Here is a 24,605-nt window from a genome sequence, read left to right on the forward strand (position 1 = left end):
CCCCGCCCCGGCGGCAGCCGGCCGCGCGGCCCCGGCACCGAGCCGCCGCCGCCGCCCGCCCCCGCCCCCGGGAGCCGCGGGGCGCGGGGCGCGGGGCCCAGGCCGGCGCAGCGGCGGGGGCGGCGGCGGCGGCCGCGTCCCCGCTGACCTCCGGGCCCCGCGGCCCCGGCCGGCCCCCGCCGCGCGCGCCCCCCGCCCGCGGCCCCGCGGGCCGCGCCCCCGCCCCCCATGCACCACCTCCTGGAGCAGTCGGCGGACATGGCGACCGCGCTGCTGGCGGGCGAGAAGCTGCGGGAGCTGATCCTGCCCGGCGCGCAGGACGACAAGGCGGGCGCGCTGGCCGCGCTGCTGCTGCAGCTCAAGCTGGAACTGCCCTTCGACCGCGTGGTCACCATCGGCACCGTGCTGGTGCCCATCCTGCTGGTCACCCTGGTCTTCACCAAGAACTTCGCAGGTGAGGCGGGGCGGGCGGGCGGGCGGGGCGGCGCGGCGTCCGCCGGTGCCCGGGTCCCGCCGGGCCGCGGCCCCGAGCGCCCCGCGCGCCTGCGGGCAGAGCCGCGGCCCACGGCGCGCCCGGGAGCCCGGGTCTCATTGTTTCACCCTCCGTTCCTGCTCCGCGAGCGTGCGCGGAACCACTCCGGGTCCGGGCCTCCGGGGGTGGAGGAGAGGCCAGGGAGGGCCAGACAAGGGTGTCCCCGGGAGAGCCAGGCTGCTGGGCAGAGGATCTCAGGGGGCCTGGAGCCTCTGAGGACGCCAGGCAGGGCGGTAGCTTCGGGTCCCTGTGGCCCAGGCAGCCCCCGCGGGCCAGCAGAGGCCGCGTGGGTAGAGGAGGGGTCACCGGGGTCTCAGTGGACAGAGCTTGTCCCCGCCGTGTGGAAAGACCACGGGCAGGGGCCGCAGTCAGGCTCGGGGGTGGGCAGCGGGCAGCGGCATGCCTCCTGAGCTGCTGTGTGGCTCCTGTGCCACGCTTCCCGGAGCCCGCTGGGTCGCAGGGAGGTGGGAGACAGGAAATGGCATCACCCACCTGGTGCCCAAGGAGACGGTGTTTGTGCTAGTGGTCCAGAAGTGCCAGTTCACAGCAGCCGGGAGGGGTGGTGGGGCGTCCTCATCGCCAGCAGCCACCAGGCAGTAAGGGAGACGTGTTAGCACCTGGCTCTTCACAGCCACCAAAGCCGCCTCACCTCTCAGGAAACCCTGTGACCTAGAGCCACCCCTGGCCCGCCGGCCCCCAAAGTGGTGTGTGCTCTGACACTCAGAATTAGTGTCCTGACCTATGGACAAGACAGGAGACCTAGTACACTTGGTGTCCGCGTGTGCGTAGCAGGACCTCAGGCCACACTGGGGTCGTGGTACAAGATGCTGGAGTTCAGAATCCAGGTGCAGGCAGGGCAGCGCTTCTGTGAAGGCTCCTGGAGAGGACGCTTCCTGCCTCTTCCGCATCTGCTGGCTTCCAGTAATCCCTGGTGTTCCCTGTGTCTAGCTGCAACTACTGAAGCCATGTCTTCCTTCACCTGGTCCTCTCCATGTCTCTGGGCCTGAGTGTGAGTTTTCCTGTGTCACCAGGACATAGCTACTGGGTCAGGTCCCACCCTCTTTCATCAAGGCCTCCTCTCGGTGACATTTATAAAGGTTTGGGGCTTGGACTTCAGCATCTTTGGAGGGAACATGGCCTCACCCGTAACAGACCGGCACAGTAGGTAGGGCAGGCTTGGGTGTGCACACACGGGTTCAGCCAGCACTAGTACCTCCTGCGTCACTCCCCACCCCCCAGTGCAACCCTGTGGGGCCTCCGGACCTTCTGTATCTGGCTGAGCCTGGAGCTTCGGGGGCCTTCCAGAAAACGTCCCTGGGCCTGGGTCTGTTCCCTCTCAGCCCCCGAATCTACACTCAGACTCACGTGAACCTACCTGGGGCCCGGTGCCTCCCCAGCATCGAGAGACAGGTGTGCCCAGACAGCGGCGCTGCTGTGGTGGGGCACCACAGGTCTCCACCCGGCAGAGTCCTGAGTTGAAAGGGTTAGCCTTGGAGAGCACCTCCACTTCCTGCCTGGTGCCCAGCTGCCCTGGGTGGCATGGGATGGCCAGAGGCAGGAAATGACCACTTCATTTCCTAATACCCAAGAAGTCAGGTCCCCGCAGGGGAGTTTCTAGGTGGGTGTCATCTGGGTGTACCCCTCCAGTCCACAGGAGTGGGCATCCCAGAGTGTGAGCTTGTGACCCCCCCCCCCCCCGCTGTGTGTGGTGAGGCCTGCAGACCTCAGCTGACCCCGGCCCTGGGGTCCTCAGCATCCGGAGGACAGGTCTCCAGTGTGAGTTGGTGAGAATTAGACTCCCCGCCCACCCACCCTCTCCTGAGGCCCCTCCTCTCAGGGGTGGAGCCCCTGGGCTCAGGTGTGCATCTGTAGCACTGTCAAAGTGCTGGCGAGGGACAAGTCCCACCCCCAACAAATGGGGGCTGAGCCAGCCGCCGCCAGCAGCCCCCACTGCTGGAATAGATGAACTCTGCGTGGGGTCCGCGCTGGCGGCTTCCTAGAGCACTCACGGCCAAAGCCCAAGCCCAGAGTGGTCTTACCAACCCTGTGCGTCAAGTCTGCAGTGAGCCGGGCGCTGGGGCTCACGTCTGCAATCCTAGCTTCTCAGGAGGCTGAGGCCTGAGGGCCGCGGTGCAAAGCCAGCTCAGGCAGGAAAGTCCCCGTGACATTCTGATCTCCAGTGAGCCACCAGGAAACCAGAAGTGGCACTGTGGCTCAAGTGGTAGCGTTAGCCTTGAGTGGAAGAGCTCAGTGACGCTGCCCAGGCCCTCACTTTAAGCCCCATGACTTTAAAAAAATCTGAAGTGAGATAGGTGACACCAAGGTGTGAGCAGAGCTATGCTTTCTGGAGCCCCAGGAAGTGTGTTCCTTCTCCCACTCCTAGAGATCCTCCATCTTTGTCTCAGGCTTCTGCCTGCCCCCACCCCACTTCCTCTGGTCAGCCCGTGGTCTTGTAGCCCAGATAACCCAGCATCATCCCTTACCTTGTCTTCCAGCTCATCTCAGCTACAGACTCCCTTCTGCCACTTGAGGCAACATGGCTGCTGGTTCTGGGGACCCCGATGTGGACGTCTCTCAGAGCTGTCATTCCATTAACTGCTGTCCCTTCACAAGAGGGGTCTGGTCCTCCCCTGGCATGAGAAGACTGGTGGGCAGAGGAAGCAGCCTGAGAAGGGACTGGGAACCCTTGAAAGGTGCTTTTTACCCAAACAGCAGGGGCAGAGGTAGGCTGGAAGATGCCAGCCTGGACACCCTAGGCACTGTGGGACCCTGTGCTGGCTGGACCCAGGGCTGGCCTGCTGGCAGCAGGGACACGCTGGGGGCTGATGTGGCTGGGGAGACAGGCTGAACCCAGGGCCAGCGTTCCTGTGGTGTGCATATACCATTCAGAGAACCTCTTTCCTGAGGCTGAATCTCAGTCTCCTTGACCTGGGCCACTGGTGCACGGGGTCCAGGCACGCCCAGGCCTCCGAGGCCCCCTTGTGGACAGGCTGGGCAGGTGCTTGGCTGCCAAGCAGTTTCCTTAGCCAAGAAGCACCTCGGTGCCCTCTTGTGAGTGACAGGGTGCCCAGCCCACAGTGCTGTCCTCTACGGACTGGCGGTGCTCTTGGATGTCTGTGCCAGCCCAGGTAACACCACGGGAAAACCCCTCTGATGCAGGCAGCCGCTGTACAGCCTCTGTGTCTGCTGTGTTAAGCATCTAGTGCTAAAGTCCCCATGGGACCATCCAGCACCAGGGTCAGCCCTCTGACCCACAGTAGTGCCCACCCTGCGCCTGCCTCTCACCTGCCCTGCATTACCTCTCACCTGCCCTGCATTACCTCTCACCTGCCCTGCACCTGCCTCTCACCTGCCCTGCACCTGCCTCTCACCTGCCCTGCATTACCTCTCACCTGCCCTGCACCTGCCTCTCACCTGCCCTGCATTACCTCTCACCTGCCCTGCACCTGCCTCTCACCTGCCCTGCACCTGCCTCTCACCTGCCCTGCACTACCTCTCACCTGCCCTGCACCTGCCTCTCACCTGCCCTGCACCTGCCTCTCACCTGCCCTGCACCTGCCTCTCACCTGCCCTGCATTACCTCTCACCTGCCCTGCGCCTGCCTCTCACCTGCCCTGCACCTGCCTCTCACCTGCCCTGCACCTGCCTCTCACCTGCCCTGCATTACCTCTCACCTGCCCTGCACCTGCCTCTCACCTGCCCTGCATTACCTCTCACCTGCCCTGTGCCTGCCTCTCTGGGTCCTTTGGTGCCTGCTCTACTTCTGTGACTGTTGTGTCTCTCTGTAGTCTGACTGAAAGAGGGTGATCTACTGGGTGTGTCCCAGGGCCTGGGGTCCAGCCCCTTCTCTCCTAGTGGCTTTGCAGGGCGCACATCAGCAAATGAGGAAACGAAGGGGCTCCTCTCCCCTCACGGCTGCTGTCCTGCAGGGAGATGGTGCCAGGCTGTCCACCCACTCCCTGGGGCAGCATCAGGCACATGGGCCATTGGAGGCCCAACTCCCTTCCAGCCTGGGGCCACTCCTGCCCTAGAGCTCTGTCAGGAGCCGGGCTCCAGGTGCCTCTCGCCACACACCCAGACTATCTGCTACACAGACAGGCCTCGTGCAGTGAGGGAAATCCCAGAGCAAAGAGCGGCCATCTCGGAAGTACTGCTCCTGGGGCTGGCCATACGCACAGAACAATAAGTGAATAAAATGCTGCTTTTTCAACCAAGAGAGCTGATTCCTTTGCCATCTTGCTCTACATGGAGCCCAAGCTCATGGCTAATCCTGGGCGTGCGGCTTGAGGCTCTCGGTCATGAGCACAGCTCTGCCTCTCCGAGGCCTCTGTCCATGGCTCCGTGTCCACACCCTGCTCATGTGGCTGTGGCAGCTGCTTCCGGCTGCCCCAGCTCCAGCTCCATCGAAGCAAGGCATTCTTCTAGTGTCCTCCCTGTTCCCCACAACCACCCAGGAGTCTAGTGGCCATGCGGGCCTGCTATTGGGGTCTCCCTTGGCTGGGTCATGTGGTGGGGTGTGAGCCTTCGTCACATGGAGCTGTATAGTGGTGGGTGTACCCGGTGTGGTAGCTGTGGGGGCCCGAGGCTGCGTGTGATCCGCAGAGAGCCCCTGGAGGCAGTGGGCATCCGTGCCAAGTGTGCCCCTGGGCCTCAGCACAGCACAGAACCCAGGGTGGTGAGCTTCCCAGTGAGGCCGTGGCTCCCCTGCCACACAGTCTTGTTGCCTCCGGGTCTGGAACTCCATGGGGTGAAGGCCTGGTGCTGGAGCAGGGGAGGCTCTGAATAGACCTGGCCTGAGGTGACCACAGCTGAGGAGAAGGAGACCTCCTGTGAGCTGTAGTGGTGCCCAGCGGGGGCCTGGGGTTACGATCTGTTCTGCCAGGCTCTACTCGCAGGTTCTGCTCCCAAGAAGTGCTGGGCAGTGTGGCCTGGTGCAGGCGTCTGCCGTGTCTTGGCGGTAGGACCAGCCGTCTGTGTGGCAGGCCCAGACAGGCCGACAAGGGAGGGAAGTGCAGGCTTCAGAACAGGGCAGCCCCATGTTCAGTTTCAACGGCAGAAACCGATGTCCAGCTAGTGAGCCTTCCGTGATGTCCACCGGCCTCCAGGTCCCCTGTCTTGTCCTTCCCCAGGACCAGGAAGAGGGGGCGTCCTTGAGACAGCCTTCACCTGGCATGGCAGGTTTGTCCTAGAAATTGGGCTCCATGAGAGCCTCCAGCCAGATAGGCTCAGACATCAGTGCCACTACTCAAGCGTGAGTCCCTGGCAGTCCGGGGCCAGTGGCGGGGTCCAGGGTGTGAGGATGTGCGCGCTGGGCCTGGCTGGTGGCCTGGCCTTCCGAGCCTGGTCTCCTCCTGAGGGGCTTTGAGGCATCTGGATCCCCCGGGACCCTGGTTCCTGGGCTCAGCACAAGCAGACCCCTCCTCTTTATGGGGATTCTCAGAACAAGAACCACACACACACACACACACACACACACACACACACACACACACACACACACACACACACACACACACACACACACACACACACACACACACACACACACACACACACACACACTGTGGCTAGGACGCAGGAGGAGTGTGGAAAGGCGGCCCCTGCAAGGCGGAGGAGCGCCGGTTGGGAGCAACTGCAGGGGCCGGCGCCGGGTCGCTCACCGGCGCGGACAGGCCGGCCCCGGCCCTTGCCCCAGCCGTGTTTCCTCTCTGCCCCCAGAGGAGCCCATTTACTGTTACACCCCGCACAACTTCACCCGCGACCAGGCGCTGTATGCCCGCGGCTACTGCTGGACGGAGCTGCGGGACGCGCTGCCCGGGGTGGACGCCAGCCTGTGGCCGTCGCTGTTCGAGCACAAGTTCCTGCCCTACGCCCTGCTGGCCTTTGCCGCCATCATGTACGTGCCCGCGCTGGGCTGGGAGTTCCTGGCGTCCACGCGGCTCACCTCTGAGCTCAACTTCCTGCTGCAGGAGATCGACAACTGCTACCACCGGGCGGCCGAGGGCCGGGCGCCCAAGATCGAGAAGCAGATCCAGTCCAAGGGGCCCGGCATCACGGAGCGGGAGCGGCGCGAGATCATCGAGAACGCCGAGAAGGAGAAGAGCCCCGAGCAGAACCTGTTCGAGAAGTACCTGGAGCGCCGCGGCCGCAGCAACTTCCTGGCCAAGCTGTACCTGGCGCGGCACGTGCTCATCCTGCTGCTCAGCGCCGTGCCCATCTCCTACCTGTGCACCTACTACGCCACGCAGAAGCAGAACGAGTTCACCTGCGCGCTGGGCGCCGCGCCCGACGGCCCCGCCGGCCCCCCCGGCCCCGGCGTGCGCGTCAGCTGCAAGCTGCCGTCCGTGCAGCTGCAGCGCATCATCGCGGGCGTGGACATCGTGCTGCTGTGCTTCATGAACCTCATCATCCTCGTCAACCTCATCCACCTCTTCATCTTCCGCAAGAGCAACTTCATCTTCGACAAGCTGCACAAGGTGGGCATCAAGACCCGCCGCCAGTGGCGCCGCTCCCAGTTCTGCGACATCAACATCCTCGCCATGTTCTGCAACGAGAACCGCGACCACATCAAGTCGCTGAACCGGCTGGACTTCATCACCAACGAGAGCGACCTCATGTACGACAACGTGGTGCGGCAGCTGCTGGCCGCGCTGGCGCAGTCCAACCACGACGCCACGCCCACGGTGCGCGACGCGGGCGTGCAGACCGCGGACCCGGGCGCCGACCCCGCGGGCGACGGCGCGGGCGAGCCGGCCGTGGTCAAGCGGCCCCGCAAGAAGATGAAGTGGATCCCCTCGGGCAACGCGCTGCCGCAGCCCTTCAAGGAGCCGCTCGGCATCATGCGCGTGGAGAACAGCAAGGCCGAGAAGCCCAAGCCCGTGCGCCGGAAGACGGCCACCGACACGCTCGTCGCCCCGCTGCTGGACGCGGGCGCGCGCGCCGCGCACCCCCACAAGGGCGACGCGGCCCCGGCCCCGGCCCCCGCGCCCGACAAGAAGCACACGCGGCACTTCTCCCTCGACGTGCACCCCTACATCCTGGGCACCAGGAAGGCCAAGCCCGAGGCGGCGCCCGCCGCTCTGCCCGCCTCCCGGAGCCAGGAGGGCGGCTTCCTGACGCAGACGGAGGAGTGTGGGCTGGGGCTGGCCACAGCACCCACCAAAGGTCAGGGGCCAAAGGGGCGGGAGGGCGGGAGGGAGGGAGGGAAGCGGGGCTGGACACACCCAGGAACTCTCCCCGGGCCAGCCAGGGCCGCGGGCGGACAGACCGGAGCCTCGGCTGCTCTTCTTAGGCCGTGGACCACCCCAGCTGGGCGCAGGGGAGGGCGGGGCCTCTGGCCTGGGCGGGGCTGGTGGAGAGGGCGGGGCCGCGGGCCTGGGCGGGGCCGGCGGGGAGGGCGGGGCCGCGGGCCTGGGCGGGGAGGGCGGGGCCGCGGGCCTGGGCGGGGCTGGCGGGGTGGGCGGAGCCGCGGGCCTTCGCAGCACCGGGGCACGCTAGCCTAGCGGGTTGGACAGGACCGCGAGCGCCCGCGTTTCCTTCGTCTGTCCGCAGATGCCCCGCTCCCAGAGAAGGAAGTCCCGTTTCCCGCAGAGCCTGCCCGGACAGCCCTCCCCTCCGGGGGCCCGTTTCACGTGTGCTCCCCGCCGGCAGCCCCCGCCGCAGCCCCCTTGTCACCGGGCAGCCTGGGAAAGCCCGACCCCCTCACCATCCTGAGCCGCAACGCCACCCATCCTCTGCTCCGCATCAGCACGCTGTACGAGGCCCGGGAGGAGGAGGAGGGGGGCCCCCGCGCACCCCCGGACATGGGCGACCTCCTGGCCCTGCCCTCGCCCCAGCAGATCCTCATCGCCACCTTCGAGGAGCCCAGAACGGTGGTGAGCACGGTGGAGTTCTGAGGGCGGACGGGGCCAGCCCGGGCCGCAGCCCCGCTCGCCCCGAGCTCGCCCCGGACGGATGGACGGGCCCGCGCGGCCCTGCCCGCCCAGCCTCCCATCCGCACGCCGCAGGGCCCGGCACCCTTTCCCCAGCTGAGTGGAGCCACGGGGCGGGCCGGGCGGCCGAGGCGGCCCGGCCTCCCTGCCCCGCCCCAGGCACCCTTCTGCGGTGCTGGGCGGTCAAACGAAGAGTTTATTTTTTTAGTGGATTTTGTTGTGGGCCGAGGCTGCGGCAGGACAGCTCGGCAGCCCCGCTTGGCCCACCCCGGGGCACGTGAGGACACTGGCCTCGGGCGCAGCCCCGAGGGCCCCACACACCCTTTATTTTCCTATGATTACTGTAACCGATGAAACATGTTGGTCACCAGGAGGTCTGGGAGAGTCTAGAGCGGAGGATGGAGTGTGGGGTGCACCAGCGCAGAGAGGTGGTGTGAACGTGCGTATGTGTGTGTGTGAAGATGAGTGCGCCTGGGTGAACGAGACCGCATGAGCAAGCCTGAGTGCGTGTGAGCTTGAGCGTGTGACACCCATGTGGGCGCAAGTGGGGCACAGGAGGCTTGGGGCCAGTGTGCCTGCGAGGGAAGGAGTCCAATGCAATAACCACAGCCCTCAGCCCAGCCGCCTGGCCCAGGCCAGCTTCCCCAGGGAAGCCAGGCCCTTGCCGGCCCCGCCCCTATTACCTCAGCCACGGCGCCACGAGACGCAGTATCAACAAGGTAGCATATCAATAAATACTATTCTGATACCTGCCTGTGCTGCTCTGCGGCCCAGCCTTGTGTCCGCTGCCTTCTGCTCGCCCTCCACGCCCATCAGCATGCCAGGAAAAGGAGCTGGGGCCCCAGGCCTCCACCCACAGTGTGAGGAGGGCTGGGCTCCAAGCACTGTGGAGGCAGGAGTGTGTTACCAAACCCTGCTGAGGGGGCCACAGCAGCTCCCCCGCCATCTCCGGCACAGGGCCCCTGGCGCCCAGCTTGGGTAGGGTACCATGGCACAGAAGCACATTAGTATGTTGCCAGGAGATCCACAAGGGCTTCCCAGGAGCCTCTGGGGGTGGCATGGGGGCATTCTCCCCATGGCAGGGCTCAGTGGGACAAGGCTGAGCCTGTGGGCCACATGTCCAAAAAGGGGACTCCCTCTGAACAGGGCTTTGTCAGCAAGTGGCTGGGAAACCAGTCACGAACCTTCTGGGGGCTACAAATGGAAGGGGCCCATCTGGGGTGAGAGGGCATTGGGGCCTCCTGGAATCTCTCCTCCGAAACGGCCAGGCCCCAGGGCTCAGGCTGCAGTCCTCACTCCAGAGGATGCAGAGACCTGAGGAGCTGTATGTAAGGCTAGTCAGACAAAAAGATCCCTTCACAGCAGTAAACCCAGGCATGGTGGCGTAAACAGGCCACCCTCCAAGTCAGCCCAGGAACACACAGGGCCCACCCAGGTGGCAGCGCCTCTCTCCAGTCACCTGAGGGACGCTGGAGCCTGCGATCAGGTGGATCTCAGCTCCAGGCAGAGCAGAAGTCAGCGGCAGACACCTCCTGACAGCTGCAGGTGTGGCCGTGCACACCTGCCACGCAGTGGAGTCAGAAGGCCTCAAGTAGGCCCCTGTGGCCTTCCTCACAAGGCCGGCCCTGTCTCTGAAATAACCAATACTAACTAAAGGAGACTGGAGGCAGTTAAGAGCCTGTGTGGCAAGCATGAGGCCCTGAGTTGAACTTCCAGTACTGTCAAAAGGAAAACTACACACACGTTCGTATGTTTTATCACCCATGTAAAGTTTTATTTTTGTCCAGGTAGTGAGGACAAATCAGAAGACATAAGGTATTGATTTTTTTTTTTGGTGTTGAGGGGAATGCAGGTCCCCAGGGTGGATCCCACAGGCAGAGGGGGTGACATGAGAGGGGGAGATGTGAAGGGGGGTGATGAGAGAAAGGGTAACGTGGGAGGGGGTGACGTGAGAGAGGGGTGACTGTGAGAGGGTTGGACGTGGGAGGGGTGATGAGAGAGGGTGATGTGAGCAGAGCCCCCACAGTAAGGAACCTCAGTAGTTCCTCCTGCCATGTTGACCTCCGTATGCCGCCTTGCTGCCTGCAGAGCTGCCTCAGAGAGCCCCTCCATCTGCTAAGAAACAGCGGCTTTCAACTCCGCCAGCCCGCCCCCCACCCCAGCTGCCCACTGTCAGAATCTGCCCTGAGCAAAAGCATACTTGGGCACAGCTGGTGACAGGCAGAACTTGAGCTAACATGCCGTCTTCCCACACACAGCCTTAGATGTAGGAGAGACCCAGGCAACACTGTGGCAGGTCTGCCTCAGTTTCCCTGCCAGCTTGACTGAGGACATCCCAGCACTCTGTTGCTACTCTTCTGCCTCTGGCTCCACACAGCCCAGTAGAGCCCCTGTGTGGCAGGCAGAACAGGGAGGTCAGCTAGTGGTTTCCATTATCCACTTAGGGGGTTTAGGGTAGCTGGTACCTTCCTTCCCCAACCGCCACCTTGCCCAGGTTCTGGTCAAGGCCAGTGACTATTTAAAATGCCATCTCAGCTGGGGCCGACTGCTCACACCTGTAACCCTAGCTACTCGGGAGGCTGAGAGCTGAGGGCCATGGTTCCAATTGAGTCAGAGCAGGAGAGTGAGACTAAACTACCAAAAAGTGGAGCTGTGGCTTCAGTGGTGCAGCACTAGCTTCGTGTGAAAGAGTGCAAGGTCAGCACTCAGATCCTGAGTTCAAGACCCAGGACTGACCAAAAAAAAAATGCCGTCTCACTGTTTGCCTCCTCTCCAGTCGTGAGCTGAGACCAGGACAGCAGTACCAGGGTCCTCCCTGGGGAAGAGAATGGGCTCCAAGAGCCTTAAATTCGCCCCAGACAGTGCACCACCCAGGCCTCTTCCTGCCACAGCAGCCTAGCCCTGGAGGCCCTGGGTGTGGGGATGCCTGGCAGTGGTGAGTGGGCTGGAGCTGGTGAGCCACTCTGAACCACTCGCACCTGGGGCAGTCCATGTGCACGTGGCTGCGATGGCTTGGGGGAGGCTGTGGACCAGGGGCCGGAAGCTGCATGAGGGGAAGCCTGCCCGCCGCTGGCCTGTCCACGCTAGAGGGAACAGGCCGGTACAGTACTTGGTGCACAGCCATTACTCCCACAAGAGCTAGATGCCAGGGGGGTCATCTCACCACAGGAGGACACCAGATCCGGGGACGGGGTGGGAGAGGGGCCAGGAGTCTCTCCCCGGAACCTGGAGGGGGTGGTGCCAGGCCTGAACTAGATCCCAGGGGGTTCATCTCACCACGGGAGGACACCAGATCCGGTGTGGGGGGGGGAGGCCAGGAGTCTCTCCCCGGAACCTGGAGGGGGTGGTGGCAGGCCTGAACTAAATCCCAGGGGGGTCATCTCATATAGGAGGACACCAGATCCGGTGGGGGGGGGGGGAGGCCAGGAACCTGAGAGGGGGTGGTGGCAGGCCTGAACTAGATCCCAGGGGGGTCATCTCACCACGGGAGGACACCAGATCCGGGGGTGGGGGGGGGGCCAGGAGTCTCTGCCCGGAACCTGGAGGGGTGGTGGCAGGCCTGAACTAGATCCCAGGGGGGTCATCTCACCACAGGAGGACACCAGATCCGGGGACGGGGTGGGAGAGGGGCCAGGAGTCTCTCCCCGGAACCTGGAGGGGTAGTGGCAGGCCTGAACTAGATCCCAGGGGGGTCATCTCATACAGGAGGACACCAGATGGGGGGGGGGTGAGGCCAGGAACCTGAGAGGGTGTGGTGGCAGGCCTGAACTAGATCCCAGGGGGGTCATCTCATACAGGAGGACACCAGATGGGGGGAGGGGGGAGGCCAGGAGTCTCTCCCCGGAACCTGGAGGGGTGGTGGCAGGCCTGAACTAGATCCCAGGGGGGTCATCTCACCACAGGAGGACACCAGATCCGGTGGGGGGGAGGCCAGGAGTCTCTCCCCGGAACCTGGAGGGGGTGGTGGCAGGCCTGAACTAGATCCCAGGGGGGTCATCTCACCATAGGAGGACACCAGATCCGGTGGGGGGGGAGGCCAGGAGTCTCTCCCCGGAACCTGAGAAGGGGTGGTGGCAGGCCTGAACTAGATCCCAGGGGGGTCATCTCACCATAGGAGGACACCAGATCCGGTGGGGGGGGGAGGCCCTGAACAAGCCCGGCAGCCGGATCGGGCTTCCTCCCGCCCCTCTCCCTGCCAGCTCCTGTCCCGGCAGCCACTGCCCAGGCCTTGCTCCGGCTCCTCGTGGAGCGATGCCCACTCCAGCCCTGTCCCGGGGCAGCCCCGATGGGGGGACCCTGACAGGCCGAGCGGGGCCGCGGTGAGCACGTTCACCGCTCTCGTGGCTTTCTGGTCCTCCCACTGCCTCGGTTCCAGCGTCATCGAACACGGAGCGCGATATCAAGCGGGCGGCCCGGTGGCCCCGAGCAGGCAGCGGCGTCCCGGTGCGGCGCGGAGCGGAGGAGCCGGAAGCTGGGCGCGAGCGGGGGCGGGGCCTCGGCTGGACCCGGGAGGGGCGGAGCCCGCGGGGACGTGGCCGGGACCCGGGAGGGGCGGAGCCCGCTGGGGCGGGGGCGGGGCGGGCCTCGGCTGGACCCGGGAGGGGCGGAGCCCGCGGGGGGGGCGGGGGCGGGGCCGGGCCTCGGCTGGACCCGGGAGGGGCGGAGCCCGCGGGGGGGCGGGGGCGGGGCCCGGCCTCGGCTGGACCCGGGAGGGGCGGAGCCCGCGGGGGCGGGGCGGGGACGTGGCCGGGACCCGGGAGGGGCGGGGCCTCGCGCGCGGGCCCCTGGGAGGCGCTTCCCGGCATGCTGCTCGCGGGCGCCCTCACCCCGTCCGGCCCGTCCGGCCGCCCCGCCCCGCCCGGCCCTGTCCGCCGGGCGACGCGCGCATGGAGGCCGGCTGAGGAGCGCTCGGTACGCCGGGGCCGCGGGCGGGCGGGGTGGGAGAGGACGCGGGCTGCAGGGCCGAGCCCCTCGGAGGCGGGGGCCTCGGCCGCGCGGCCTCCGCGAGGCCCGGTCGTGCAGTCCCGCTGGCGGCGGCGGGCAGAGAGGCGCCCGGGGCGCTCGGCAGGGCCGGCTGTGCGGCGCCCGCAGCCTCGCTAAAGCGGGGTGGCGTCCGGGGCTCCCGGCGCGCGCGGAGCCTGGAACCCCGGCCCAGGCAGTGGACACAGGCTGCTGCTTCCCACCCCAGCTCGCCAGGCCCGCCCGGCTGCAGACCCAGGCCTCCTGAGCCGGCAGTGCCACCTCTGCTGGGTGCCAGTCGGCTTTGGGAGCCAGGCGAGGGCCCGGCGCAGACCCAGGCCTCCTGAGCCGGCAGTGCCACCTCTGCTGGGTGCCAGTCGGCTTTGGGAGCCAGGCGAGGGCCCGGCCGGCCGTTTTCAGGTGGACGAGGGCCCTAACGACCTCCTCGACCGGGAAACTTACACCGTGGACATTGGAATTTCCTTGCGGCTGCCGCGGCCCCTTCTAGCCACACTCTCCACGACCTGCCTAGGGTTTCGTAGAAGACGTCCTCGAGGCCTTAAGTCAGCACCTCTAATGCTGTCACACTGGGGTTATGCTTCAGTGTGGGAATTTGGGCAGGACACAGTTGGGTTTGTAGTAATGGGGCGCAGAAGCGGGGTAGCCATGTCCTCGCTAGGTCAGCTGTGGCCATGCACTTCAGGGCCCTGTGCCCTGCGGTGGACAGCACATCTCAGGCGGGAACGGCCGGACCCAACCCAGCACTGCTGCACTCCTCTGCCATCGCGAGGGGCCCTGGCACAAAGGGGCCTTGCTCAGTCTTCTCTCCTACTTGCAGCGGCTGTTGAGAATTCGGAAGTTTAAATGCTGAGCACCTTGCTGTACAGTAAGGCTGCGTGCTTACCAGCAGGCCTAGGTTAGAGATTTCGCCCCAGTCCTGCTCCGCTGGGAGGGCTGATGTGACTGAGATCTGTGGACACCTGAGCTGGGATTTTGGAAGGAGAGAGACCTTGACCCTCCCTGGGAGGCAGCGGCCTGGTCTCCCTGAGGGCTAAAATGTGTCAGTGACACAGAGGAAGCCCAGAGTGGCTACACGTTTAGTGGGTGGGGGTCCAGTTTAGGCCCTTCTGGCCATTGGAGCAGGTGAGGGACAATTAGTAAGCTGCTTGAGATTACATCCAAGAGGAAGCAAACCAGGAAATGTGTGGATGTACAGCGTCAGCTCTCAGACTCAGTCTGCCTGGGGAGCTGGGAGCTTCCCTTCCTGACTTCCCCCGCCCAGAGCCTCTGCTCTGGCCAGACTTAGACACTGCAATAGGTCCTGGTGCCACGTTGGTGTGGCCAGCCATCATGAGGCCCAGGGCTCCTCCCTGGCCAATGCCACTTCAGCCTTCCAGGCCGCCTTGCCCCTCTCAGGCTCAGGCAGGCCCCGGGCAAGCTCCAGAGGGTGGGTCTGGCCAGCTAACCGCAGACCTTTAGCTGCCCAGATGGGAGGGCAGGGCAGGCTGAGGCAGCAACGTGGTCCCCTCCCATTGGCTGGCTGTACTGCACCCACCCCCGCCTGCATAGGATTTTTTTTTTTTTTTAAAGTTTTCCCCCTTGTGATTTTGCAGCCTTGTGCTGCTTGTAAATAAGAATTGTTTGTTTCCCTGCGCTAAGGTGGACTAAGGGTGAATCTCCCCGATCCCTGTAGGGCTGCTATCCAGGCCTGAGGGGTGACTCTCCTACCCCGTGGAGGGCCAGCATGCCCCATCTTAGGAGGCAAGCTTCCCACAGCCTTCTGAACACCTGCCTGTTTGGGTTTCTTTTGAGTGATTTAATCTGTGAAGAAGGCCCCTAGGGTAAGTCTCAAAAGAGCCAGTACCCCTGGGTTTGGGGAGCTCTGGAGCCAGGGGTGATCCTTCCCAGCCATGCTGAGTCCTCAGACTCAGGAGCCCTGCTGGAGAGGGGCTCCTCACTCCTACAGCTGCCAGAGGCCGTTTCTGGGGCTGGCTTGGGGTCTGACTATGTGCCCATCCCCGCCTTGGGAACCCTGCTGCCCTTGACCAGTTCCTCTTCCAGAAGGCCTGGCCCTGGCCTTCCCTCGTTCTAGTCAGCTCCCAAGTGTCTGGTTATGCCTAGAGAGACCTGAGTTGTAAGTCACCCACAGGGGCACTGTTCTGAGTTCCTGTTTCAGATGAGGAAGTGAGCTCTGAGTTGCAGAGTGATCGTCACATTGGAGACACTCCTGAGGGCTCAAGAGAGCATGAAGGCCACTTACTGCTTGCTTTCCCTTCATCGTGGACCTTCCAAGAGCTGCATCATTGGTAGACTTAGCGAGAGAAGAGGCCTGAGTTGTGTGCGGTGAAGCCCTTTGTGCTGGCACCTACCCTGATGCAGCGATGAGCATGTTCCTTGTGGGAGAGCATGGCTCTGATCCATGCCCACACTTCAAAACAGAGCCTCCCTGATTCATCATAGCTAAAGACACATTGGAATATTCTACTTCCTTTCTTAACATCCAGTGGTCAGATTTCTCCAGCCTACTTGTCAAGTCAGGGCCCAAACTCAACTCTTAGTGCTATGCCTGAGCCTCTAACACTTATGCCACAGCCACGTCTGGCTTTTTGGTAGTTTTAGTCTCACCGGCGTTCCTGCCCTGACCTGCTTTGAACCATAATCCTCAGATATCAGCCTCCTGAGAAGCCAGGAATTACAGAATTACAGGCATGAAATATTAGTGCCTGGCTTCTTGTCATATTTGTGTGTCTGTCTGTCTGTCTATGTGGCAGTCCTAGAGCTGGAATTCAGAGCCTGGGCACTGTCCCTGAGCTTTTGTGCTCAAGGCTGGCGCTCTATCACTTGAGCACAGCTCCACTTCCAGGTTTTTGGTGTTCCGTTGCCGATGAAGAGTCGTGGACTTTTCCTGTCTAGACTGACCTCAGTCTGTGATCCTCACAGCTAAGCCTCTTGAGTGGCTAGGACGACAGGCGTGAGCGCCCAATGCCCGCTTCCTTGTCAGCTTCCTAAGTAGGCTCTTCCTCGTTCGGTGTCTTGTGTCTTTCCAGCTGGAATGTGTCTGGGCTCTTAACGACACCGAGCAGTCCCACCTTCTATCTTACATCAGCGCTCCTTGTTGCCATCAGAACTGGGAGGGGTTCACAACTCCATGTCTCTGCTCCCCTTTTCTTGCAGTGAGGGGTGTGCGTTGGGGCATTCTCTGGCCAGTGGCTGCCTACATGTCGGTCCTCATGTTACTCCTGGGGGCTCCTGGTCTCCCCAACCAGAAAAGACCCTGGATCTCAGCAGCATGTGCCAGGAGTCAAGTCAGCGGTGTTGGCACAGAGGCCAAGGTCCTGCCCTCCAGGACCAGCTCGGCCCCGTTGCTTCCCCGTGGGGCCTGAGCTCAGCCTTGGGCCTCAGGTGAGCACCCTGTCCTGTCTCCTCAGGCATCCTCTGTCCTTCAGGAAACTGCCAGTCGGCCATGGAAGGGGAGGAGCGGTCACCTCAGGAGGTGAGGGGAGGCTCCTTACTGAGCACAGCAGCGTGGGGTCCACTGGGCTGCCTCAGGTCCCTCTGCCTGCTTCTCTGCCGACAACCTGATGTGCTAGGGAAATTCTGATCACAGGAATCTCAGGAAAGACCGGAGAGTAGCTTGAGCTGGTTGAGAGGGGACAAGAGGCTGCAAGGACACCCACCCAAACTCTCTCCTGCAGGCTGACACAGAACCCAACATGACTTCAGAGGCGGAACCCAGGGTGCTTTCTGGAGACCCCCAGAACCTGTGTATGTCTGCCTTTGGGTCTGCTGCACCCATGGGGAAGGGTGGGGCACGGCTGTGAGTGGCCCTGGTCTGCCCAGGCAGAGGGCTCTGAGCACGAGCGGATGTCGTAGGCCATACCTGCGTGAAACTTGTCCCCTGAATCCAGACTTAGTTGGAGTTGAGCCATCACTGGGAGTCCCCAGGGCGCCTGGGCTCCAGACAGGGTCCAGCCCCCCGGGCCAGCCCAGCACCTGTCCCAGTCCATGCTCCTGTGATCCTGAGAACCCACAGGGCACGCCTACCCCTGCAGCCACTGCGCAAGCCCCACGACCCCTGGAACTGGGCCTTAGCTCCTGGTGGCCTTTTCCCATCTGCACAGCTGATACAGATGCCTTCAACCTGCTCTTGGAGATGAAGCTGAAGCGGCGACGTGAACGGCCCAGTCTGCCAGGGACGGTGACGCAGCTTGTGGCCGAGGACGGGAGCAGGGTGTATGTGGTGGGCACCGCCCACTTCAGTGACGACAGCAAGCGGGATGTTGTGAAGGTAGGCCCCGTGCCAGGGAGTCACCACCCTCCCACCCCGCGTCCAGGGCCACCAGGCTGCCTGCAAGACTGCAGGGCACAAGCGACCACGCCCGCGACAGACCCCAGGCAGGGGCCTGTGCTTTCTCATCTTAACAGCTGAACTTGTCGTACAACTTTCTCTAGCTGCTTGATGAATGGAATTGTCACCACAGCACAGGTGTCCTGCCTTCACAGACCATCCGGGCGGTGCAGCCTGACGTGGTGGTGGTGGAGCTCTGCCAGTACCGTGTCTCCATGCTGAAGATGGACGAGAGGACGCTGCTGCGGGAAGCCAAGGAGGTCAGCCTGGAGAAGCTGCAGCAGGCTGTGAGGCAGGTGCGCACGCGGCGATGGGGCTGCGGGGCTGCGGGGCTGCGGGGCTGCACTTCCAGCTCTGCAGAGGAGGGGCAGGCTCAGGGCCCCCGCTCTTTGTCCCCCCCAGATGCAGGGTGGGTCCACGGTGGGTAGAGCAGCGGCGGCAGCTGGTCCACCTGCCGTCTGCCTCATTGAAGCCTCATCCCCACCCACTCAGGACAAGAGAGGCTTCTGTCAGATTCCACATAAGAAAGGAAAGGAAGCTGAGATCCTGACAGAGCCAGGGGCCCCTGGTTTGCATGGTAGGGCTCGTGGTGTGGCTTGTGTCACCTTGTGCCCCTGCTCCACGGCCTCTTTGTGGAGGGCACTCACCAGACCACACTCTCGCAGCCCAGAGAGTGAGATGAGGCTCCCGGGCTGACCTGCTTTGACTTGAAGTCTAGCCAGACTGACAAGCTGCCCTGTAAAGGTGTAGACAGGGCCATCAGCAGAGAGCCTGGGGTCCGCAGTCACGCTCGCCCGGCCTGGTGAGGAGACTGTCAGCAGGAAGAGGCTGGCACCAGCTGCCCCTCCTCCACCAAGGGGGCTTCAGGTGGAACTTGATCTTCAGAGCTACATGCCCACATGCACGGTGGCTCTCTACACGCCGGTGTCCACAGATTTTAATGGGGCCCAGCCACCCTGGCACAGCACACCTTACCTCGAACCCCTGGGACAGACAGACCTGACACCATCTGGCTCAGGGGCCCTGTTTTTAAGTTTTGGGGCGGGTTTTGGGAATCAGTCATGGGGCTTGAACCTGGGGCCTGGATACTGTCCCTGAACTTTTTCACTCAAGGCTACTGCTCTACCACTCTGAGCCACAGCTCCCCTTCTTATTTCCTGGTGGTTAACGGGAGTCTCACGGACTTTCCTTCCCGGCCTGGCTCAGAACCCTGATCTCAGCTCTCAGCCTCCTAAGTCGCTAGGATTACAGGCGTGAGCCGCTGGCACCCAGCCCTAGGTTAAGTCTTAAGAGGCAGGGTGGACCGTCTCGTACCTGAGCCCAGGTGACAAGGCCCCTGGTGCAGCAGGCCTCCTCCAGGCTCAGAAGAGCCTCACCTCCCTGGACGTGTGTGGAGTGTGTGGGGAGGAGATCCTTCCCCGTCAGGGCCTGCACCGCAGCCCCGCAGCCCCGGGAAGCTGGGCATCTCCCCAGCGCACCCGCCTTCCTCTCTGTCCAGCCGGTGTGGCAGGGCCCAGGGCAGCCCGTGCCGTAGTACACTACAGTGGACGTGGCTGCTAGGCAGCTCTGCTGGCCTGACAGTCACATGTCGGGAGTGCTTGGGACCAGCCTGCCCTCACAGCCACGTGGCAGACCCTGGGATCCGGCCATGTGGGACAAGTGGCCCTTCAACAACTTTGTCCTATAAAGAAAGGATTCCTCCCTCCTTCCCTCTCCCAGAAAGTCTCTGAAAGTGCCTGAGGCCAAGGTACTGTGTTGTGGTTTGCACTCTGTGCCAGTGGAGGGGCCTGGGAGCTCGGGACGGCCGCCCTGAGCCCCGGTGCTGCCCTGCCTCCCCTCCCCTGCCCGGGGCTCACGTGGCTTCTCTTCCTGCAGAACGGGCTCATGTCGGGGCTCATGCAGATGCTGCTGCTGAAGGTGTCTGCCCACATCACAGAGCAGCTGGGCATGGCCCCTGGTGGCGAGTTCAGAGAAGCCTTCAAGGAGGTGGGCGACGGACCCAGACTGGGGACCGGGCGGATGCAGTGACCAGGGTAAGCAAGAGCTGCCCGTGAATCCTGACACCCAGCCTTCTCTCCAGGCCAGCAAGGTGCCATTCTGCAAGTTCCACCTGGGCGACCGGCCCATCCCTGTCACCTTCAAGAGAGCCATTGCCGCACTCTCCTTCTGGCAAAAAGTCAAGCTGGCGTGGGGCCTCTGCTTCCTGTCGGACCCCATCAGGTAGAGCGAGCCACCAGGCCCCCAGAGCACGTTCCCCTCCCTCCCTGCCCCGAGTCCCAACCCCAGGCTGTGGTCTCTGCCCTGTGTCAGCACGGCACAGAGTCCCCGGGGAGCAGTAGTGCTCCCCTCCTCCTGCCCCCATGGATGACGGTGCTCCCCCTCCTCCTGCCCCCATGGATGATGATGCTCCCCTCCTTCTACCCCCATGGAATACAGTGCTCCCCCTCCTCCTGCCCCCATGGATGATGATGCTCCCCTCCTTCTACCCCCATGGAATACAGTGCTCCCCCTCCTCCTGCCCCCATGGATGACGGTGCTCCCCCTCCTCCTGCCCCCATGGATGACGGTGCTCCCCCTCCTCCTGCCCCCATGGATGACGATGCTCCCCTCCTTCTGCCCCCATGGACTACAGTGCTCCCCCTCCTCCTGCCCCCATGGATGGTGCTCCCCCCGCCCCACAGCTAGCCGCCTACCCTCTGCCCCCAGCAAGGACGACGTGGAGCGCTGCAAGCAGAAGGACCTGCTGGAGCAGATGATGGCGGAGATGATTGGCGAGTTTCCTGACCTTCACCGCACCATCGTCTCAGAGCGAGACATCTATCTGACCTACATGCTTCGGCAGGCTGCCCGGCGCCTTGAGCTGCCCCGGGCCTCTGATGGTGACAGCAGGCCTGGTGGGGACACCCTGGGATAGTGGGGACCTGGGCCAGCCACAGCTCACCTCCCTCCTCCCCTACAGCTGAGCCCAGGAAGTGCGTCCCTTCCGTGGTCGTAGGTGTCGTAGGTATGGGCCACGTGCCTGGCATCGAGAAGAACTGGAGTACTGATCTCAACATCCAGGAGATTATGACGTGGGTAGCCCCTCCCTCAAGCCCCCCACACGCGTGGCGTTGACCCACACGGGAGACTGCAGGGAACTGTGCCCCAGCCATACCCAGGCCTCCTCCTCCCACAGCATCCCCCCGCCGTCCATCTCGGGCAGAGTGTCCCGCCTGGCTGTGAAGGCTGCCTTCTTCGGACTGCTGGGCTATAGCCTGTACTGGATGGGCCGCCGAACCGTGAGTCTGGTCCTGTCGCTGCCTGCTGCACAGTTCTGCCTCCAGAGAGCCTTTGGGCCCCGGCCAGGCCAGTAGGAGAGCTGTGCGCGAGTGACACACCGAGGGACTTGTGGCTACTCCCCGTCATCACAGCTGGGGCTCCCGAGGAGGAGCCAGCGCCCCCACCTGGGGACTCCCTGGGTGCAGACATAGCCAAGCCACCCCCCATGGGGGTCCAGGCCAGGCCTTGCCTCTCTTCTTCATCCCTAGCCCAAATAAAGGATTATTTAACTGTCTGCGCTCAGACCTCCCAACCCCCCCACATACGCCTTCAGGGGCCATCCATGGGCAACAGGGCCCAGCCCCAAGGGAGCCAGCAGCTGGAGGAGGCACCGAGGTGCAAGCTGCCACTCCAGCCCCAGGGCTGTGGCCTGGCAAGTTTCTGCTGTATCTACCTCACGGCGCTCTGCGCTCCACCTGACGGGAGCCACCGGCCTCGAGGGTGTCTCAGCCAGGGGTTCGTGGGCCAGCGAGACTGGGAGCCGCAGCTCTGCCCGGTTGCTGGTGGCACTGGGGTGACGTGTGTGGTGGGGTTTGCCAACTGCATCTCTGCCTGCAGAGATTCTATTACTGGCTTTCTAAAATGTCTGCACGTTTTTACTCAGGTAACTTTATCTTCATAGAAAAGGCAAAATGGAGCCAGTGTCCGGAAATCCGAGCCTTAAATCCAGTTGCCTAGTGCGTCTGGCTGGCACCAGGCCGGCCCGGCGTGGGTGGGGCTTGCTGGTCGGCTGCCTCCTTTGAAACCCGATCTCCGTGCTCCCAGGGGTGGGGGGGCATCCGGGCCTCGCCAGCCCCATGTGCCAGTGGACACCCACTGTGTGCGGGAGCCACAGCTTGGTGCAGGGCTGCGCGTGCAGAGCAGAGGACCGAGGTCAGCGCCCAGCTCTGTCTCCCAGTTCAGTTCCACCGCGCTGGCTGTGCCACACACTTCCTGCCTCACACTATGCTTTCATTCCCTAGACATGGAAATAAAATGTCATTTTGGAAGCTCCTGTTTGTGACTGTGTGGGGCTCCGTCGTCAGGTGTGGGCTCGGGTTTCTCCAGTGCTTCAGGGTGCTGAAAGCATCTTCAGCAAAGGGAGTCCTGACTGCCACCCCTGGTTCACAGCAGCAAGGCAGCCAGGCAGGCTGAGCACCAGCCAAGAACGTGTGCTTGAGCCCCGGGCACCCTCTGGCCCCCACCCCACCGCCACCTGCCACCTTCACAGCGGACCTCCCTGGAAGGAGGCCTGGGTGAGCAGGTTCCATGGTTGGGTGAGGGCAGGCCCTTCCCTTCCCCACATCCTCCCTCTCACCCCAGGAAGCACAGCAGGGTAGTAGTTGGCCCTGGCTCTGGCTGCGATCAGCCTAGTGGCAGCCAGTGAGAATGACTAGCAGGAAGGCCTGGAGAGCCCCGGATCTGAGCTCCAGGCCCGCAGCAGCTGCTCATCCCTGCAGCCAGCCCCCAGGTCTGGCGGGGTGGGGCCTCCTCCAACCTGGCACCTATAGACTGCTTCCAGCAGGACTCCACTCCCCTGAGACCCACTGGAGTTCATCCCCAGGATTCTGAGCACGAGTCAGGGCACCCCGGAGGCAGACTGGTCTAGGCCTGTTAGGAGGACAGTGGCTGGAGTCCACACTGGGCCCCCAGAGAGGAACACAGTCTTGAAGGCCTGCCCAGAGCTGGAGGAGCCATTGCTGCTTCCGAAAGAAGAAGCAGATGTCCAAAAGCAGGGACCCTGGCTGCTGGCACGAGGGTAGTGAATTCTTTGCTCGGCTGGATCTGTTCTAGGCTTGTCTGACTCCTGCAGGAAAAGGCTGCTCACCACTGGAGGATTACAGGTGTAAGACACCAGCACCTAGTACCCTGAACCTTTAACACTGCAGGTTTCCCTCAGGTTGCAGGCTTGGTGAAGTCAGCCAGCAGATCACACAGATTCTCCCTACCAGGCCTACCAGGATTCCAGAATGCTGAAGAAACAAGGAGTCAGACTGAGGCCAGAGCAGGGTCAAGCGTCCGAAAAGGCCAAAAAGCCTAGGGAGAGTGGAGTGATGGCAGGCTTGACTGGGAAGCTATGAAGAGAACGCTGGAACCAGAGGTGGTGGCTCCATGGCGGGCCGGGTGGGGAAGACAGCGGACAAGCTGGGGTAGGGCTCCTCAGGAGACAACACTGCGAGGGGTGCAGCAGAGACCTTCCGCCCTGGCAACCGTCATCCACCTTACCTCGTCATCCCTACCACGTCCCTCAACACCTTGCACAGAAAGGATTCACGGTCCCAAGTGACAGAGCCGGGTTAACAGAGGGTCTCAACAGTGCACACTGTGGCCCCAAGCGAGAGCTCCAGACAGGATCACGGAGGTGTAGAACTGGGGGTGGCTGGGCCAGGGTGATACAAGCAGGAGGGAGTTATGCATTTGTCCAGGGCCCCTAGGCCAGTGATGGGTCTCAGCTCTCACTCAGGAGCCCGGTGAGGTGAAGACTGTGGCGGGGAGGGCACTGCAGCTCCTCCTCCTACCAAACTTGTCACCGAGTCAGAATGGGCTGCTCCCCGCTCACCCGGACCTGCCACAACTGTCTGAGCCTACAGGCACCTGCCAAGTGTCTCTGAGCACTGTTAGAAGGAACTGCTCCCCGGCGGGAGCTTGGCCTAGTGGTAGAGTGCTTGCCTACCATGCACGAAGACCTGGGTTCGACTCCTCCATACCACATACATAGAAAAAAGCCGGAGGTGGTGCTGAGGCTCCAGTGGTAGAGCTCTAGCCTTGAGAAAGTCCAAGGACAGTGCTCAGGCCCTGAGCTCAAGCCCAGGACTGGGGAAAAAAAAAAAAGGAACCGTCCCCATCATGAGGTCCCGACCCCCGGGACGGCAGGCGACAGGGACTCACGCGGCAGGGGAGTCAAGGAGCCCGCGGGGCTGCTCCCCGCCCCGGGTCGCCGGTGGCCCTCGCTGCCTCAGGTGGTCCCCACGGATCCCGGGGGCACCACCCCGTCCGAACAAACGCGGTCCTCTGTCCCGCAAGGGACGCCAGGGTCGGACCCGCAGCACCGCGTGGGGCCGGGGCCGCCCGTGGCTTCACTCCCGGCTGGGGCCCCTCGGAGGTCTCCTGGGGTGGTGGGGTCGTCCTCCCGCGCCTCAGCGCGCTCCAAGTAGTCTGGCCTGTCCCGTGCCGGCCGGCCAGAGCTTGGGGGACCTGCTGCTCCAGGCGCGCGGCCCCGGCGGCCAGCGCGGTGTCCCGCGTCTGCCCGGCCCGCGGCGGTCACGACCCACGGACGCGGGCTCCCCCCCACCAGTCAGAGCCACGACCCGGGGGCTGCAACCAGTCAGAGCCATGCCTCTGGGACTGCAGCCAATCAGAGACACGCCTCTGGGCTGCAGCCAATCAGAGCCACGACTCCGGAACTGCAGGCAGTCAGAGCCACGCCTCTGGGGCTGCAGCCAATCAGAGACACGACTCCGGGGCTTCAACCAATCAGAGCCACACCTCTGTGGCTGCAACCAATCAGACACGACTCCGGGGCTGCAACCAGTCAGAG

At 63.5% G+C, this 24,605-nt stretch overlaps 2 protein-coding genes across 4 annotated transcripts; both read left to right on the forward strand.

Moving 5' to 3' along the window:
- Positions 1-228: 228 nt before the first annotated feature.
- Positions 229-8,517, forward strand: Panx2 (pannexin 2). 2 transcript variants are annotated; one of them, XM_090328934.1, is made up of 4 exons: positions 370-454; positions 3,028-3,255; positions 6,251-7,696; positions 8,084-8,517. In XM_090328934.1, the coding sequence occupies exons 2-4, from the start codon at positions 3,069-3,071 to the stop codon at positions 8,425-8,427; spliced, it is 1,977 nt and encodes a 658-aa protein (XP_090185060.1). In that variant the 5' UTR covers positions 370-454; positions 3,028-3,068; the 3' UTR covers positions 8,428-8,517. The 2 variants fall into 2 exon arrangements, with proteins under 2 accessions (XP_090185059.1, XP_090185060.1); XM_090328933.1 differs by lacking the exon at positions 3,028-3,255 and having other exon boundaries at positions 229-454.
- Positions 8,518-15,133: 6,616 nt separating this feature from the next.
- On the forward strand, positions 15,134-21,323 carry Trabd (TraB domain containing). 2 transcript variants are annotated; one of them, XM_090328936.1, is made up of 9 exons: positions 15,134-16,824; positions 17,118-17,187; positions 17,544-17,710; positions 17,926-18,066; positions 19,646-19,756; positions 19,851-19,990; positions 20,477-20,649; positions 20,730-20,841; positions 20,946-21,323. In XM_090328936.1, exons 2-9 carry the CDS (start codon positions 17,136-17,138, stop codon positions 21,121-21,123), a joined length of 1,074 nt encoding a protein of 357 aa, XP_090185062.1. In that variant the 5' UTR covers positions 15,134-16,824; positions 17,118-17,135; the 3' UTR covers positions 21,124-21,323. The 2 variants fall into 2 exon arrangements, with proteins under 2 accessions (XP_090185062.1, XP_090185061.1); XM_090328935.1 differs by lacking the exon at positions 15,134-16,824 and adding an exon at positions 16,840-16,915.
- The last annotated feature ends 3,282 nt before the right edge of the window (positions 21,324-24,605 follow it).

This window comes from Megascapheus bottae, chromosome 2 (genome assembly GCF_031878675.1).
Source record: "Megascapheus bottae isolate mThoBot1 chromosome 2, mThoBot2.hap1, whole genome shotgun sequence".
NCBI lineage: Eukaryota > Metazoa > Chordata > Mammalia > Rodentia > Geomyidae > Megascapheus > Megascapheus bottae.